This window comes from Canis lupus, chromosome 13 (genome assembly GCF_011100685.1).
Source record: "Canis lupus familiaris isolate Mischka breed German Shepherd chromosome 13, alternate assembly UU_Cfam_GSD_1.0, whole genome shotgun sequence".
NCBI classification, from domain to species: domain Eukaryota; kingdom Metazoa; phylum Chordata; class Mammalia; order Carnivora; family Canidae; genus Canis; species Canis lupus.
The window spans coordinates 58,938,560-58,958,444 of record NC_049234.1 but is presented as its reverse complement, the minus strand read 5'-3'; the positions used below and the strand labels follow the sequence as shown (position 1 = coordinate 58,958,444).

At 37.4% G+C, this 19,885-nt stretch overlaps 1 protein-coding gene and 1 long non-coding RNA gene across 10 annotated transcripts in view; one reads left to right on the top strand and one right to left on the bottom strand.

The window, feature by feature from the left end:
* Positions 1-19,885, bottom strand: part of STAP1 (signal transducing adaptor family member 1) — a 57,088-nt gene that overhangs the window by 27,973 nt on the left and 9,230 nt on the right. For 8 of the 9 annotated variants that reach the window (XM_038556204.1, XM_038556207.1, XM_038556202.1 and 5 more), the window contains 3 exons: positions 8,800-8,871; positions 4,020-4,133; positions 884-940 (listed from right to left, as the gene is read on the bottom strand). In XM_038556204.1, the coding sequence (XP_038412132.1) occupies positions 884-940; positions 4,020-4,133; positions 8,800-8,871 (243 nt within the window). Of the gene's footprint in view, positions 1-883; positions 941-4,019; positions 4,134-8,799; positions 8,872-10,331; positions 10,473-19,885 lie in introns of those variants that run through there. The other variant, XM_038556209.1, reaches the window with a different exon arrangement.
* On the top strand, positions 2,738-10,193 carry LOC111098632. The gene is made up of 3 exons (XR_005369065.1): positions 2,738-6,258; positions 6,934-7,032; positions 7,850-10,193. It is a non-coding gene; the product is annotated as an uncharacterized LOC111098632 (long non-coding RNA).

Sequence of the window (19,885 nt, the reverse complement as noted above, 5' to 3'; positions counted from 1 at the left end):
TTTTTATCCTTACCTCAAAGAAAAAAACTAAAAGCAAATTTTTTTGCCAAAACATCAAGTATAATTAGTGTACCAGGAAGATGCACCCCAAGGTTTTCCAGTAGTTTTAGTGTTCTCCTTGGTACCTATTCACATACCTTTGGGGTACTTGAATCCCAATGTAAGAAGAGACACAATGACACTTTTCCGTAATACTGATGTAGGTTCCCAAAAAGTTTCTTCCTTTTCACAAGTCAACATAACTCACATTTTTGAAAACGACAGTTGCTACAATAGCTTCATTTAAAATAATGATAGATATCCTGCTGCAACACTTCCCTGTAAACAGTAGGTCTCCCTATTTATCTCTGATAAGGTGCCACAGAGTTGAACATGTAAGCATCCCTTTGTCCTAAGACTCACCAAACAAACATTTAAAGGTGAGTTTTCATTTTGATGGGCTTTTCTGTTAAATTGTTTATGTTATTCATAAAATTCATCTCTTAGCATTTTATAAATATGTATTAAATGAATAAGAAAGTAATTGAAAAGTGTTTTAGAAGATGTAAGCTATAGATATCAGCTTATACAAAGGACCATTGTGTCAAAGGACAAGACCAAAAAATAGATCTCCCTGATGACCTGTTATTCTCTAGCTAGCAAATGGCCCTGTTTATTTTCTATTTATGATTATCAAAATTTCAAATCATCTTTCTCATTTTCCTTCTTCCTTTCCATCCACCTGATAAAAATATAAATTTCATGAGTAAGTATAAGAGTTTATACCTCTCCTTTTCAATTCTTGTATCTCTGACTCCTTTCACTCTATATGATTCATAGCCAATGTCCAGTAAATATTTGTTGAATTAATGAATCAATCACAAGTAATGTCCTTCCTACCTACCTCTGTTACTGTAAGAATGAAGCCTCTCCATTCTTCCCCACTTTCTGTGTTCTCTGTCTAGATAGGAAGACAAAAATATAAAGAAGAAAAGACATGAATGATTGTTAACACTTTTATTAACTTCAAAAACTTTAGAATTTCATATGATTGTTTTATAAGACTCAAAATGTATAAGCCATCAAAACCCAACACAATTGACACAATGCATATTTTTCTATTGAAGCACATCGTTTTAAAAAGTCAGTTGTAATTTTTAAAAGCAGTTTAAATTAGTTGAAAGGAAGAAACAAGTCATTTTCCTTTTTGTTTAAAACTGTTAATGTGTATTGGTTATGAAATTTCAGTATTATTTTCTTTTTGTCAAAAGAATATAGCTTTATTCTGTTTGCTTAATAAACAAGTAAAATTATATAAATTTACTTAACTCAAAAAAAATGTAAATGTTAGGACACTTATTTCCAAATATGTCAGTTAATGGTTGATTCCCCCTGTTGGTATTTAACACTGACTGGCTTTAAGTTTGGGACAACAAGGTAAGTTTGGGACCAATGTAGTTAATCCTTAAAAATTTGCAATTCTTAGCTCTAAATCCTACTAATATAGTCAACATTTATTAAGTATTTATAAGAGGCATCTACTGTTCTAAACATTCACATATATTAACTAATTTAATCTTCATGGCAACTCTTCGAAAGTCTTAAAATTTTTATTTCATAGATTTGCTCATTTAACATATTTATTGAGTGCGTTTAAGTGCTGGACACTCTTCTAGGTACTGGTTTATGTCAGAGAACAAACCAAAAATCCTTGTTCTGATGAAATTTGGGGCCTAGCAAGGAATAGTGAATCATAAATACAATAGTGAGCAAGTGTTATAGCATCAGAAGGAAATAAAATGTATGGCAGGCAATGTAAAAGACACTGGGAATGGCATGAGAGGTTAGGGGAGGGCCAAGGGTTGCAATTTTAACAAAGTGGTCGAGGTAGGTCTCAGTAAGGAGGTTACATCTGGGTAAAGACTGACTTCTGGATGAAGAAACCAAGGCACAAAGAGGTTAAGCGACTTGCCTATGATTACACAGCTAATGAGTAAAACAGCCAGAATTCAACTCTAGGTGTCTGATTCCAATCCTGCTTCAGAATCATCTGGGAAGCTTGCTTAAAACAAAGATTCTAGGGCCCCGGGCTAGGGGTAGGGCCTAGATTTCCTAAGTACAAGTGATTCCTATATACAGTCGTCCCCCTTATCTGTTAGGATACATTCCAAGACCCCCAGTGGAGGCCTGACATCGCAGTAGTGAACTCTATATATACGATGTTTTTTCTTATACGTAATGCCTATGATAAAGTCTAATTTATAAATTAGATACAGTAAGAGATTAACAATAATGCAATAAGACAATTATAACAATATTCTGTAATAAAAGATATGTGAATGTGGTCTTTCTCTCAAAATACCTTATTGTACTAGGGCACCTGGGTGGCTCAGTCTTTTAAGTGTCCAGCTCTTGATTTCGGCTCAGGTCATGATCTCAGGGTCATGGGACTGAGCCCTGCATTGGACTCTGTGCTCAGCGTGGAATCTGCTTAAGATTCTCTTTCCCGGGGGACCCCTGGGTGGCGCAGCGGTTTGGTGCCTGCCTTTGGCCCAGGGCACGATCCTGGAGACCTGGGATCGAATCCCACATCAGGCTCCCGGTGCATGGAGCCTGCTTCTCTCTCTGCGCCTCTCTCTCTCTCTCTCTCTCTCTCTCTTTGACTATCATAAATAAATAAAAATTTAAAAAAAAAAAAAAAAAAGATTCTCTTTCCCTCTCTTTCTCTCTGCCCCTCCCCCTACTTGTGCTTTCTTTCTCTGTCTCTCTAAATAAAATTTAAAAAAAGATTTTATTATCTTATCCTGTACTCACCCTTCTTCTTGTGATGATGTGAGATGATCAAATGCCTATGTGATGAAATGAAGTGATATGAATGACATAGGATAGGCCTTATGACGGAGTGGTAGGCTATTACTGACCTTCTGACAATGGGTCAGAAAGAGGACCATCTGCCTCCAGACCACAGCTGACTGCCAGTAACTGCAACCACTTTATGCAGAGACAATGGTACATACAGCTCATGACCAGTGCTTGCAAGAACAACATCTTACTCAATTACAAGGTGTGCTCTATACGTTATTACTACAGTTGTTGGTTGATTTTACTTGGCCCACTTTGAATGTCAGTTCAACAAAAACATTTTTTCTATGTAAGTACTGGGTGTACAGTGATGGATTTAACAAATCTCTGCTTGTGTGGAGTTTAGAGTTTTGTGAGATCAATACCATATTTCACAAACTGTGTATATCTAACGCAGTCTTTTTGAAGTTTTTCTGTCACGATAATGTTCTTTATAATTTTTTTTCCTTTTCTAATACAGAATCCAATCCAGGATCACACACTGTATTTAGTTGTCATACTCCAGTTTCCATAATTGGGAACAGGTGTCCGGTGTTCCTTTGGCTTTTTTTTCCAAAGCGGTGCCCGTTTTGATTTTTGCAGACTATAGGCCAACTTGCCTTGAAAATATGTCTCGGTTTGTGAAATACAGGTTTGTCTAACTCACCATGTGCCGTGTTGGACATGACTCAGATTCACCTGGAACTCAGTGAATGTCAATTCAAGAACGACTTTTTAAAAACACCAGATGGGATCTCTGACTTTGTTGGAGGACAGAAGGATATGGTTTCAATGTGCTTGTATACTAAACAAGTTAACATACCCTTTCAAATCTCTATTTAGAAAACTGCAGTTTTTGGCAAAAGGCAAGAAATACATTTCTTAAAAGATTTTATTTATTTATTCATGAAAGACACAGAGAGAGAGAGAGAGAGAGAGAGAGAGACAGGCAGAGGGAGAAGCAGGCTCCATGCAGGGAGCCCGACATGAGACTCGATTCTGGGTCTCCAGAATCATGCCCTGGGCCAAAGGCAGGTGCCAAACTGCTGAGCCACCCAGGGATCCCCCAAGGCAAGAAATATTAACAAAGTATAAGACTTGGCAGCTCTCCTTATAATTCCTCTTTATCTCAGCCACTGGGTTGTGAAGGGCCAATGCTATTTATAACTACAGCTTGTTTCCAACTAATTTCTACTCACCTTCAGTTGCACTTCCTCTTTTGGCAAAACAAGGGTGAAGTTTGCACAATTCTTTTCAGTTGAATTCTGGTCAGTAAGGCACGTGAGGTCTATTATGTCTAACTTGTCAACATACTACAAAGGTAAAGGAAATCTCATTAAATTATTTCAGGGGTAACATACATTAGGTAGCAGGCGGAAATATAAGTAATCTCTTCCTCTCAACTGATTTATACCTTGAATGATATCCTGGTTTTCAACTGGGCATTGCAACCCTTTAAATCCAGAGGGCATTTGGAAAATGTATTATGTGGTGGTCCACTGGACCTGACTCTTACAGGTTTGCAAAAGCTGATTTTTTTAATGTCTAGGAATTTTGCAAGCCAGCAACTACACACAGCCATTATTAAAAATTAAATTATATAAACATATAATTATTTTTAAAATATACTTAAAATTCAAAACTCAGTATTTTCTAATTATATTACTAAAGTGTATTCACTATGCTCTCGAGGTAATTTACATCTTCATTTCTGTTTGTACTGTACCTTCCCAATTCAGCAAGGTCACATTGATAGGTTGAAATCAGCTATGGTGGGAGTATTTACATCATGGAAATTGGCAAACCTCACAAATTAGGGCTTGATTTACTTTAAAATTGTTAATAATTTTTAACAATTGTTAAAACTTTTTACAATTACTTTACAATTGTCAGTTGTCCTAGAGGCCAGCAATTTATTTTTTTCTGCAAAGGCTAGATAGTAAATGCTTCTGGCTTTGTGGACCACACAGGGTCTCTGTTGCAAATTCTTGTTGTTGTTGTTGTTGTTGTTATTTTAATACACACTTTAAAAATGTCAAAAAAATATTTTTAGCTGATAGACTGTACAAAATCAGGCCACAGGCAAAATTTGACTCAAGGGCCACAGTTTGCTGGACTCTGATTGAGACATAAGAAAGTAAAGGAGAAAATGTTAATAATACAGATGAAATTTTAAAGTCTGTTTTGTCTGAAACTTTTTCATTGTTAACAGAACAAAAGATTGACAAAATATTCTTCATTAATTCAAAAACTCTTGTTACTCCACAAAGATCTTGCCCCATCATTGAAAAATAGGTGAAGTTCTGATATGCATAAGTATTGCTTTGCTTTCCTCTTATTCATTGATGTAAACAAAAATATCAGCCAATATTTGTGTGAAATGTCATATTTAATGACAATACATTTATTAGGGAAATGGCAGATTGGACAACTCCATTTATCAAATCATGATTGAACTGCAAACATAGTTGCCTGTGGATCCGAGTTCAGAAAAATCAGTGAAAATAGTCTGTGAGAATCATTTGCTTATATGGAAATTACAATAAAGAATATTGTGTATTCTATTTTTTTAACTGTGTGCTACACATTCCTTATATCAGTCATGTTTATAATAAACTTATGTACATATATTCATACATATAATTCTTTCCAGAATGCCGTTGTTTGATGCTTATTATGTGCCACTGGTTATGAGGATCCTATTAAGAAATTCCTATCTTATCCCAGTACAATAAAAATATTTCTTCTGAACGATTGTTATATATGGACTGGTCTGTACTCAACTGACCAGACTTGCTTTTTAGTATTAGATCAGAACCACCTCCAGTAACTGTAGTAGAGTTTTCATCATAATTTTTTTTCCTGAATTAGCCTCATTCTTGACTTCTTTTTATTTTCCTCTGTTTTGCCCAATATAACTTATTTTTGCCATGTTATTTTATGTCTCCTTATTTTATTTTTCTGAATAAAGTAAGGCATAAAAATAAGTAAATTTTTTTCCAGACTGATTCCTATATTGATGAAGTTGAGGGCAATTTGGGTTGACCTATTTATTTTCAATGAAGAAAGAGCAGTTAAAAATGGAAGGAAAAGTATAAGAGAAGCAGGACAGAATTTCAAATTACACAGAATCTTTTTCTGATAGATTGTCTAGATCAAGCTAAGTGAATTTTACTGAGACAAAGAAGGAAGCAACAGAGGAAGAGGTGGCCAAATTAGATAGCCATAAACTGATCTATTGATTAGAAGAAAGGAAGTTATATCTTTTTTTTTTTTTTAATTTTAGTGCTGAAAAGAGCCTTAAAGGTCATCTGTTTAATCTACTGCCATCTGATGTTTGAATCTCCTTCAGAGTATCCCCCCATATAGCCATCCTGTCTGTACTGGAGTATCTCAAACAACATGAAACTCATGCCTGCTATGCCACGCTGCCTGCTAGTAAGCATTTCCTCGTATTAAGCCATGGTTTTTCCTCCAGAGAATTTCCAACCATTAGTCCAGTCCCCTTTCTCTGCAGGAACATGAAACAAATTCATGGACTCTTTCACATGACTCCTGATGGCCTTTCAAATGTTTAAAAGCAGCTTAAAATTCTTTCCTCCTATCAGCTGAGTATCACCAGTTCTCACCTATCCTATCTCTGTGCTTTCTCCTGACATTTTCAGCCAAAACATTTCCTAAAGCTTGCACTCTCTTAACAAAATTGGTAGATGGACAATTCTGCAGTATTTCATTGTAATGGTCTTCTTGGCATAATGGTTAAGAATGCTAGCTCAGGATCAAGATCTGGATGATACCCCTTTAATTAACTGCTTAATCTTGTACAATTTCTGCATCCTGAAACTTGACTACAGTGATGATTAAAATAGTACCCACTCCGCGGAGTTGTTATGAGAACTAGATGACATATTACATATAAAATACTTGAATCCTTACTCAGTGTCAGCTGCTCTCTTCAGTCCTTGCATTCACTATCATCTCATTTAATCCTTTTGCTGAGCTCATGACCTGGGCTACTCTTTTCATCCTAATTTTAGAGATGTGAAAATAAGCATGTTGGGCAAGATCTTTCATGTGGTATTCTAGGTTTATTTCTATCCCTTCACCACACAGTGCTCTGTACCAGAAGACAGACCGAGGAGGACAACATCAAGGACCCTCTCACCCTCTGACTTCCCATTGGGTTGGACTCTGGTCAGAAGACCGAGGAGGGTGAGCTATTTATCATCCTATGCGATCGTTTCCTCAGTCAGAGATCATACCCTCTCAACACACTCATCTTTGTACACCTCCCTTCACGGTTCTCCCACTTTTTCTTCCTCTCCTGGGCTTTATAGTGTGGGCATCGTGACTAGCCTCCGAGTTCCGTTCTCCCCCTTGTGGTTTTCCTACATCCTGCCCACCACTTTGAATATAGCATCTTCATGAAACTTTCTTCAAAAATGCCCATTTTGAGGGGTGCCTGGCTGGCTCAGTTGGTAGAGCGTGAACTCTTCACCTTGGGGTTTCGAGCCCCACATTGGGTGTAGAGATTATTTAAAAATAAAATCTTTAAAAAAAATGCCCAACTGGAGACGTCATCTGTTTCCTGCCAGACTGAGACACAGAGAGCTTGGGTGACTAGCCCCAGAGCCCACAGTTAACAGGGGCAGGACCAGCATAAGCCCCCTGGAGAGCTGGCTGCAGGCACTAAGCTGGGCTGCCTCCCGCCAGGTGGTCAGACAGCAATAACTGCACTCTCCCCTACGTGACTGTACAAGGTACAAGCTGGGGCTTCAACAGCTTTGCTCACAGCAGTAGGAAGCTGGAAGGCACAACAGAGGAATTAGTTTTGTTAAAATTATTATGGTATCTGGGGACATCTTTATACAAATCTTGTCTATCCAGAACTCTGGATCATTTTAAGTTTGTGGTTTTCTCTTTTCTTTTTTTTTTTTTAATGACTTCTGGTTAGTTTACCACTAATGGTACCAAAGTGCCTGCAGATAGAATACATCACAAAGGCTCTTTTTTCCATTTCTTTCATTAGGTCTGGACATGTAATAATGATGTGCTAAGAACTGTGGGCTACTACATCCATGGACCAAAATGTTTATATTTAAACAAGTGACTAGATCATAATATCCCCTATGGGCATAGCAAGGTAGGCAAGCATTTGGCATGAAAATACATTTTATTTGTGGAAAAAACTGAAATACACAGTTGTCAATGTTTGTGGGAAGTTGAAATATAAGTCAATTATTTGAGATGAATACTAATAAATAAATCTCAGAATCTATTGTTATTCTCATGCTTAAGCTCTTAGAAGTCCTTTTTTACTTATGTTTTTGTCTCCCTATAGGAAAATCAAATTGTGACATATTTTATATTACAAGGCCTTGGGGGTCATCTATTTCCTTTCAGATCATAACTGCATGCTACAACAAGATAAAAAGATGGGGGGAAATTAAGGCTATTTCATGGCTTTAAACAAGTTGTATCCAGGTATCTGGCTAAAATTTTCAGATTTTGGGGTGCCTCGGTGGCTCAGTTGGCTAAGCTTCTGCCTTCAGCTCAGGTCATGATCTCAGAGCCCTGGGCTCCCTGCTCAGCGAGAGGTCTGCTTCTCCCTCTCACTCTGCCCCTTCCCCTGCTTGTGCCCTCTCTTTCTCTTTCTCTCTCCCTCCCTCTCAAATAAATGAATAAATAAAATCTTCAAAGAAATAAAATTTTCACATTTCAGCTAAGCTTCTATTATTGGGATCAGAAAGAAAAAACGCAAAGACATGAGTTTATGCCTTCTCTTAGGTGCCATGGAAATTTTACTGTGAATCTTATAGGTCTTATAGCTGATAGCCCCCACAGACATAATGTTCTTATTTGAATTACTTTGACTAGAATATCTTTACTCTCGGAAGACAGAAAACCCCAAATGAATAAAACTATTGACAAGTCTATATTAGGAAAAAATGAATCAGCTGAATATGTTTAACTACTTACTTTTGGGCTTTTTTTGTCAGAATAAAAGAAAAGCGTAGTTCCTCTCAACTCTGTCCAATAATGTTTATATTCCTGTGGGAAATAAATTATAAGCATTATTTCATTGGTCTAAATTCAACTAGTTTCCTATTAATATTTTTCCTTATAACTTTCTTAATTGCTGTTGGATATAAGGTTCCTTTTTTTTAAAATTTTTTTTATTTATTTATGATAGTCACACAGAGAGAGAGAGAGGCAGAGACACAGGCAGAGGGAGAAGCAGGCTCCATGCACCGGGAGCCCGACGTGGGATTCGATCCCGGGTCTCTAGGATCGCGCCCTGGGCCAAAGGCAGGCGCTAAACCGCTGCGCCACCCAGGGATCCCAAGATTCCTTTTTATCTTGAGATAAATCACCTAATTTTACGGCTTAATTTTGCATCTAACTCGATCACATCCTTCACAAATTTATCTTAGTATAAGGTGAGAGGTAAGGATGTAATTTGATTTGTGTTTAAATAGATAATTTTTCTAAACTTTCCCCATTGATTTAAGATACTTGACTTTTTTGTAGGTTTCAGTGGAAGCTTGCACCTGTAAGAGGGCTCATTTAAGGGACCAGGATAGGACAAGCATTAAATATCTACATTGAATGGCTTGGTGAATGTAAAGCACTTAGCAGTGTACATGGCTCATAGTTTCAGTTCTAGAAACAGTATATGTTTATATAAATAAAGGCAATGTGAACAGTTCATAGTCATAAAAATAATTTCACATCATCAGAGCTAAACTTTGAAGTCTGAATTTCATTCATGTGGTGAACATTTCATTATTGCTGCATTATTATGGGGCTATGGAAATACAACTCTTTAGTTTAAAAAATTTAAATAACCTAGTCTCATTTCACTCAAGCGAAAGTTTATTTAAATGAGAGGAAATTACATTTTATATGAAGACTGGCTCTATTACTGAAGAATGGCAAAGGGGTTTTGAGAATAAAATCCTTCCACATCTATAGACCTTCATAACCAGCTGTTTCCAAAAGTATGTTTTTTAAAAATTCCAGTTTCATAGACATGTTGGTCATTCCTTCCTTTAGGGTTTAATAAGCTCAATTTTTATGCCATGTTGGATTATCTTGACTTATATTAAGGCTTAATAAAAGAGAATTACATGACTTCTTTTGCTTATGAAATGTGAAGACACTTTTATATATTATGGTATTTTGTGTCTCTTTAAATGCTGACATATCGTTTGTCCTTTTTTTTGACCAGCAAAATAAAATGTTTGTCACCTCTTCAGAATTTATATATTTCTTTTCTCAAATAATGGCAATTCTATAACCCATCTTGTTTTTATTTGTCTTGGCTTCCCGGAAGCTCAAGATTAAATTCATTTTGAATTACAACAACCATCTTTCCCATGTTCTTAGTAAAACTATTTTCTCCCTTTTTCTTCATGACTGATAAGATGCTATTTTAGTTAGCTTCTACTGTGTAACAAGCCACCCTAAAACTTAGTGGACTAAAATAGCAAATGTTTTCTATTTCTCACCATTCTGTGGCTGGCAGATGATTATTTTGAGTATACTTCACTGTGACTGGTCTAGGGTGGCCTCACTCACTTGCCTGGGGTCTTAGCTGGGATTGCAGAACTGAGAGGAATGTATTGGCCTTTGTTCCCCACTTTCTGGCATAGAGATCTTAAAACTCTTGGAACTTCCTGAGTGACAGGAGTGTTGTTGTTATTCATAATGAGTCCCTTTACTTATTTTTTTAACGATTTTTAATTAATTAATTAATTAATTTATTTATTTATTTATTTATGATAGTCACAGAGAGAGAGAGAGAGAGGCAGAGGGAGAAGCAAGCTCCATGCACCGGGAGCCCGACGTGGGATTCGATCCCGGGTCTCCAGGATCGCTCCCTGGGCCAAAGGCAGGCGCCAAACCGCTGCGCCACCCAGGGATCCCTAATGAGTCCCTTTAATACTTGAATTTGTACTAATGAGGTGACTTAGGATGGTACCCCTGGATAGCTTCAGGATAGGTCTGGTGGCCAGAAGAACAACTGATTAATGGGTTGGAATTTTCAGCCCCACCCACCCACCTCTAGGGAAAAAGGGAGGTGGACTGGGAGATTTAGGTTTCATAAAAACTCTTGAACAATGTGATTTGAGGAGATTTCTAATTAGTGGGCTCTCTGCTCAGCAGGGAATCTGCTTCTCCCTTTCTCTCTGTAAATTTGTTCTCTCTCTCTCTTTTTGTCTCTCTCTCTGTCTCGCATGCATGTGCTCTTTCAAGTAAAGAAAGAAAAAAATATTTATTATTTTAGAGAGAGAGAATGCTGGCAGGGGGAGGGATAGAGGGAGAGGAAGAGAAGGAATCCCAAGGAGACTCCCCACCAAGCCCAGAGCCCGACACAGGGCTCCCTCCATCTTCCGACCTTGAGATCATGACCTGAGCCAAAATCAAGAGTTGGATGTTTAACGGAATAGGCCATGCAAGTGCCCTGGGAATTCGTGATGTCTAGTGAGTTGGTCACAAGTATGGGAGGCCTGGGATTTACAGTTGGTGACTGAAGTGGAGGGCTGTCTCGTGGGACTGAGCCCTTAAGTAAGCTATGGAGTCTGCACTACATCTGGATAGTTTCAAAACGGAGCTGAATTGTTGAACACCCTCTCGGTGTCCAGAGAATCAGAGAAGTGGGTGGTGGTGGTGGAAAACCCCCCATTGAGACAACTGGAGTCTCACTCCATAGGGTCTTGTTTCCAGTCGGGTAGCCTAGACTTATTCACATGCTGGTAGAAGGATTCCCAGGAACAGGAGAGAGCCAGACCCCACGTGCGAGTACTTTCTAATCTGCTTTTGTCACATTTACCAAAGCATGACACAGTCCAGATTTCAAGGGGTAGAAAAATAAATTCAATCTCTTTATGGAAGAGCAGAACAGTCACATTTCAAAGGGAAATGCATACAGTGCGGCTTGAACAAATCAGTAGTATTACTGTAGCAGTCTACCTCAGGGGCAGAGCTGGAACGTGGGTCAAGTTCCTTTGTCCAAGCCCAGTGGTCTTTCCACTCCATCCTACCTCCTAATTGACAGCTGGCTATAATGCACCATAAGGAACCTGCTGATGCCTCCTGAGCCAAGAACAAATTAACATAGAAAAGACCAATTCAAAAGGGCATAGGATTGAAGGATCAGCCAATAGATGACCCCCAAAGGAGCAATTATGAAATTAGGCAAAGTGATTCTTCTTCTTGTCTGAAATCCAGATGCCCAATGTTTATCTAATGCATCTCAGAGTCAAGCAGTTTAAAAAGGCCAGAGAACAAACCTTGCTTTCCACCCCATCAGAAATCTTTTCTTTCCCTCTTTGCACATATGATACAAAGTGCTTGTTACTGGCATTGCAATAGTGCACTGCCTTGTTTCTCTGCTGCCCTCTGACACACTCTGATCTATCTAGCACAGTGCAGGACAGTGAATTATCCCCTCCCCAGATGGATGAGTTAGGAGGACAATATATTCAACTCAACTCCTTTCTGTCGTCTCTGGGCTCAGCCTACTGGAAGAGAATATTTTGCTCTCGTCCTGCCATGGGGCAAAGGGTCTCCAAGAGGAGCAAGTTTGTGGTTCTTTTTCTTTTTTAAAGATTGATTGATTGAGTGAGTGATTGAGTGAGTGATTCATGAAAGACACAGAGAAAGAAGCAGAGGGAGAAGCAGGCTCCCTGTAGGGAGCCTGACATGGGACTTGACCCCAGGACCCTAGGATCATGACCTGAGCCAAAGGCAGACGTTCAACCACTGAGCCACCCAGGTGCCCCAAGCTTGTGGTTCAAAACTGGGTCAGGAAGTGACTCAAGGTAGCTCAAGCCTACTTAAATCTGGGATAAAGTGTTAGCATTGTTTGGGTCATAAATATAAACATATTTATATCGATATCGATAGATTTTTTTGATGATAAAAATGCCTAACTGTTCTTTGTGGGATTCCTCTGTCTTAATTTTTAGCTGTTTTCATACTTGGGAGACAAAAAAATCCCCATAAATAGATATAAAAATGTACAAAGCAGGGGAAGTGGGAGTAACTGCTAATGGGGTTTCTTTTTAGCATGATGGAAATGTTGAACTAAATTGTGATAATGTACAATTTTGTGAATGTATTAAAAGCACTGAGTTATAAAGATGATGATGATGATGACGATGATGATGACTACTACTACCGTGGCTCCTGTATGAGAGTGCACTGTTAAGGGGCCAAGGATAGAGGGAGACCCCAGACCTCTGCTCTTGCTTCTTATTTAAGGATTAAATGGAATAATACTGTATGTAAAGTACACAGAACCTGGGGCATAGCAAGTGTTTCATAAATGTTAGTCACTTAAAAAAAAAGCATTGCCTGATCACTCATATTATTAACAGGTACTTAGCATTTTTCATTATTTATTTGATATTTTTGCACATGGTGATGTGTATGTGTATGACAGTGGTGTCATCTAAAAAAATCTCCCAAATAGGGATGCCTCGGTGGCTCAGTGGTTGAGCGTCTGCTTTTGGCTCAGGGTATTATCCCCAGGGGTCCTGGGATCGAGTCTCACATCAGGTTCCCTGCATGGAGCCTGCTTCTCCTTCTGCCTGTGTCTCTGCCTCTCTCTCTCTCTCTCTCTCTCTCTCTCTCTCTCTCTCTCTCACTCTGTGTGTGTCTCATGAACAAATAAATAAAAACTTTTAAAAAATAAAATAAAAATAAAAATCAATTAAAAATCTTCCAAATAGAACTTTTTCAGTGGGATTCTGTATGAGAAGGGGAGGATATTTTGTGAGTCAGAATAATGAAACCCATTGCCGTTCACAAATATTATGAAACGGTGCTTTCATGTTGTCTTAAATAGAGAAATAAAAAAATTAATTGAGAAATTTGGCTTGAGAAGTTGCTAATATATCCTGTCTCTATGATTAGGCAGATGTTCTGTAAAAACCATGAGAGCATCTAGGTACTCTGTTCAAAAATACTTGAATTTTCTCAGGTTTGTCTTTTGATTAATAATAAAACAATTCAAATTTGAGGAGGGAAGCTTTTCTTTAATCATATCTATTCTTAAGGCCTCACATTCTGCTCTGCTGGTAAGCCTCTGCAATGCAAGGAGCAAGCCAAAGCTACACTATATTTTGGACCTACAATTGGGTGAGGGAGAGTGAGAAGAGATCAGAATGCAGGCATTTTAGTGATTGTGGCGTTTTACTGGTGTATGGCATCTAAGATCAGGTTCAAACTGGAGATTCTATCATTCTTGGAGGAAAAGAAAGCAAGAGAAAACGAAGTCAAAGTGTACTCTGTTGATTGTCTTCATTAGCCTCATGAACTGCCCTAAGACAGAAAAATTAAAATCACCAATAGCCAGTTTTTTTCTGTATGTACATCCATCTGTGCTTCTAACAAAAATTACAGAAGTGTTCAATCATGAGAGAATGATATGAACTGAGTAGAATTAACCAGGGAAAAATAAGGATTTTACTGGTTGGGCCCCTGGGTGGCTAAGTCATTTAAGCATCTGACTCTTGGTGTAAGGTCAGGTCGTGATCTCAGGGTCATGGGACGAGCCTTGCAGAGGGCTCCATGCTCAGCAGGAGTTGGCTTGTCCCTCTCCCTCCTCCTCTGCTTGGTCCTTCAGCTCTTACAGGCTCGTGCTCTCTCTCAAATAAAGAAAATCTTTAAAAATAATGAAAGCTTACAAAAAAGAGTTTTGCTGGTAAACAAACCAAACATAGATTCATGTGAAAGACTAAAGAGAGTTTATTAAGTGGCGGAAGAACAAAGCTCTGAGTTGAGAGTAAAAGCAGCCTGGAGAAAAAGAAAGATTTCAAATAGCAATAGGTCCTGTGAACTCCTACCACAGCCCCACAGCCACAAACCTAACAGATCAAACTTGTATTCAGAATGCAGAGATCACAGTCTTGATTTAGTTTCTGATAAGCTCTTTTGAACATACCAGTATAATCTGAGTCATCTATAAATACAATGTCAATAATCAGTCCCTAGGTATATATTTATATCTATAGAGATATGCAAATATTTTAAAATTAATTTCAAAGAATACGTTTTTGAATGAAATGCATTTAGCACAGTTTTTTTTTTATGTTTTAGCAATCATTTGTGTTGAATTTCTGAAGGAACTGAAATAGGATTTTGAGTTTATCACTAGCTTCATAATTATTAGCTGACCTTGTATTTAGAGTTTAAGGTCACTATCTCATTTTTATTCAATTAAACAAATATTTTTGAAAATCTACTGAGTTTACTATTGATCTCAAGATGATAAAGTTTCTTTTTTTAAGACTTTATTTATTTATTCATGAGAGACACAGAGAGAGAGATGCAGAGGCACACACAGAGGGAGAAGCAGGCTCCATGCAGGGAGCCCAATGTGGGACTCGATCGTGGAACTCCAGGATCATGCCTGGGGCTGAAGGTGGTGCTAAACCACTGAGCCACCCGGGCTGCCTGATGATAAGAGTTTCTAGTGATTAGGTATCCCTAACCTTTGGAAGCCCACAATCAAATGGAATTAGTTTAGTTTGAGAGGCAGCATGATGTTAAATGCTTTGTAATGAAATTCAGACTAGGCTCCTTAATGGATGAGGAACCTTGAACATAACCTTCGTGCTACAACTTATTCGTCTATGAAGTGAATAAAATGTCCACCCCGAAGAAGTGGAATACCGTGGATACTGTGAGGATCAGAGCAACAGGACATTAGGAGCCTAGCATAGTATCTATCATACGTCAATACCCATTATTATATAGTCCATATGATCATCACAGCAATCCATTCAGTTATGCAAAGGAGTAATAATCTATTTTACAAAAGAGGAAACAGATGAAAAGATCTACAGGAACTGTCCAACTTGCATATTTGGACTGATATTTGTATCTCCTGGCTCTCTAGTGCTCTTTCTTATTGATGTAACTAGTAAAAATGGGTTATAATGTTAAGTTACTCTCTATCCTCTGTCCCTAATAAAAAGTTCTGATTCTTTTTTTCTGTGAGCAAGTAAAGTACCTTTGTGCAATGTAGGATGCTGTATAGTGGCTCCAAGGTGGGGCACATAAACTCCAGAGGCGTGCAAGATAATTCCATTGGGGAAGAAAGTTTTAGGATACCTAACTAGGGCAGCCCCCGTGGCTCAGTGGTTTAGTGCCACCGTCAGCCCAGGGCGTGATCCTGGAGACCTTGGATTGGGTCCTTGCGGGGAGCTTGCTTCTCCCTCTGCCAGTGTCTCTACCTCTCTCTCTCTCTCTGTGGGTTTCTCGTGGATAAATAAATAAAATCTTAAAAAAAAAAAAAGGATAACTAATTATATTTCATTTATCTTTCTTAATTCCTTTTCTGTATATATTAAGCAATTTTCTTGAAGTATTAGTACAAGAATACACATATATAATTTCTAAATAAATTAATAATCTTATATTGAAGATCTGTCCTTGAAAATGTTTTCTTGAAAGGAGTGTGTTATTTAAAAAAATTTGGAGGTTACTGGCACAACGGAGATAGCCCTAAAATTTTTCTTAATGAGTTAGTGGCAATTAGAGGGACTAGTCAGAGAGATGTTATTCTGATACTATTATGGGGACAACATTCTAATGTTCAGGGCAATAAGAAGACATATTATACATGTTGTTTTTGATTTCAGCGTATCACAGATTGAATAAACTATGAGATATTGCCCAAGCTCTCTCTTATATTCTTTCCAACAGTTCCAGGAAATTGAGACTTATCCCCACATGCAAGAACTGTGTTTTCATCGGTTTCTTAATAGCTCTTATTATCAAATAAATCTTCTGGATCAATCCAAAATTTTATTGCTGTGGTTTAAGTAAGTAAGTCTTCCCACATCATCCTTTCCACGACGATTATGTATTTTAAATGGATTCTTGACCTGGGATCCATGGACTTTCTGGAATTGCATCTAAAATGGTGTCTGTCGGCACCTTTTCCTGGGGGCAAAGTTCCTTAAATTCTTAAAAGTGCCCCTGTCACAAAACAGCTAAGAAGGACCTAAATGTGTGATCTCTGTTATATCTTCTTTAGCTTAAATGTTATGAATTTCTTCAGCAAAGACCCTTACTTAAGGTTTTTGTTTTTGTTTTTAAGATTTTATTATTCATGAGAGACACACAGGCGGAGACATAGGCAGAGGGAGAAGCAGGCTCCCTGAGGGGAGCCGGAGGCAGGACTCTATCCCAGGACCCCTGGATCATGACCTGAGCAAAGGCAGAAGCTCAACCACTGAGTCAGTCACCCACGTGCTCCCTTACTCAACATTCTGCAGAGCAACCCAACTTCCTCTAGCCCATTTTCTTTAAAGACAACCCTTTTATGTACCCCAGGCTCACCCTCACTTTCAATGGTTCCCTGGCACTTTGCTGCTGCTTGCCTAGGAATCCCAGTATTTTCCTTAGCTTTTTCTCCCGGCTTCTATCCTCTACCATTGGAGCCCTGTGGCTCTCCTTTGAGCCATATTACTGGTTGACCCTTGAACAACTGGGAGGTCAGGGACGCTAACCCTCCTGTCCAGCTGAAATTGTGTATCACTTTTGACTCCAGAAAAATATAACTACTAATAGCCACTGTTGATTAGAAGCCTTGCCAGTGGGAGGCCTGGATGGCTCAGCAGTTGAGCGTCCGCCTTCAGCTCAGGCTGTGATCCCAGAGTCCTGGGATCTGGTCCCACATCCCACATCAGGCTCCTCGCAGGGAGCCTGCATCTCCCTCTGCCTATGTCTCTGTGTCTCTCGTGAAAAAATAAAATCTTAAAAAAAAATAAAAAAGCTTTGCCAGTAACACAGTTGTTTATCACATACTTTGTATGTTCTATGTATTATATATTGTATCTTTAAATGGAGTAAGCTAGAGAAAAGAAAATGTTATTGAGAAAATCATCAGGAAGGAAAAGTACATATGCAGCACTGTACTGTATTTATCAAAAAAAAAAAATCCAAGTGTAAGTGGACCCTTGCTGTTTAATGGTCAGCTGTACTTATGGACTCAAAACTGATTTTAGTATGTTAATAAGAATATGAAAATAATGAAATGGAAGGAGAATGAATCTAACCTTTTGTGTAAGCTAGGTATTTTATGTTATCTCTGAAATCCTTGAAACCCCCGATAAGGAAACATTACTGTCATTTTCTTGCTCTCTTCTCCTTGACAAACAAGTAAAAGATACATTGCTATGAATTCAAGTGGAAACACAAGCAAATTTCATCAGAAATATTTATACCTATAGTTTATTCTTTCCATTTCAAAACATGTTCTCTAAGAAAAGGTAGAGTAGCAATCAGGTAAAGAAGTCATCACCCCTTACTATAAACTAAGCTTCTTGAAGGGACTTTGTGTTATATTCTTAGAAGTCAGTTTGAGGCTTGGTACGTAGGAGACACATGATAAACAGTGCTTGAATGAATAATTTAATTGAGCACCTGCTGTGTCCCGGGCATAGTACCTTGTGTGGTGAGTCGTATTATTCCCCTTTTAATAATTTGAGAAAATTAAATCTCAAGGAGATATAATAACTTGTACAAGATCACAAGCTGTTCAAGTGACAAAACCATTAGGTAAAGACATGTATTACTGATTGTCTAAAATCCTTGTTCTTTCTGCTAACCACACCAATGGAATTTCTTTCAATATTTTTTTAAACCCTGATATCAGAAATAGTTATTACGAACACTTTGATAAACATTTAATGAATAACCAAATTTAAATTAGAAATTAGAAATTTTGTTTTCCCAAGTCCCCTTTCCCGGCTAAGTGTAACAATGTGGCTAACCTGTTGTGACAAGATAAAATTCACTTTAGAAACACACTGGAGGAATGAAAAAATATTCTAATGTAACTGCCAATTTTACTAATACATGCTTAACACCCATAACAGTATAAACTACCACATCTTTGCAAAAACCTTGAATGTGCTATTACAGATATTTTCACAAACACAATTTTTCTGTTAATAAATCTTCAGAAAAATATACATTATCATTATTAAACATTTCTATGACGTTCTTGAAACAGTTTTTTTCTACTATTTAACTATTAAAATTTCATAAAATTGACCTAAATAAATTATTTCTTTTTTCGTTAATAACAGGCTCTTTCATGTTTCTCTCATTAAACAGTTTTTTCTACTATTTAACTGTTAAAATTTCATAACTAAATTATTTTTTAAAATTTTTTTAATTATTTCTTTTTTCATTAATAACAGGCTCTTTCATGTTTATTTCTCTCATTAATTTCAAATTCTCCATAATTGGTATTTTAAAGGCACTGATTTTAACTAATTGTAAGTTTTCATTTTTACAATTAAAAAATATGAATTGCTTTTTGAATTTTCTTACAGTGAATGTATTTATGTAGCTTAGTGTACATATTACCCATACCGCACCCACATATTACCTTTTCAAGTCACTATCTTAATGTTTTTAGAATATATAACTATACATAATGCTAAACAGTATCAATTTTATAATTCTCATAAATTTTTACAAAAGTTTACTATTTTTTTAAAGATTTTATTTATTTATTCATGAGAGAGACACAGACAGAGGCAGAGACATAGACAGAGGGAGAAGCAGGCTCCTCACAGGGAGCCCGATGTGGGACTCGATCCCTAGACCCAGGATCATGCCCTCGGCCAAAGACAGATGCTTAACCACTGAACCCCCAGGCGTCCCAAAAATTTACTATTGAAAAATAATTTTATTATTATTTGTAAACTACAAACACCGAGAGTAGGAGCAAAAGGTTTCATTTTGGTCATAATATTTTATCTTAATGGTACACGTCATCGTGGAAGCATACTAATAAGTTGCAGAAAAAATATAGGAAATATTTTATCTTCTAAGCTGAAATCTTCTGTAATATTTAAATAAATTCTTTGGGGGAATTAGCTTATTAAATTTTTTTACATTATTAACCTACTATTAGAATGTTATAGATAATATATATAGACGTATGTGTTTAAGCCATACCTTGTCTTTAAATTATGCAAAATCAGCATCATATTTCTGAGCTCAAGGAAGAGGATTTAATCGCAACAGACAC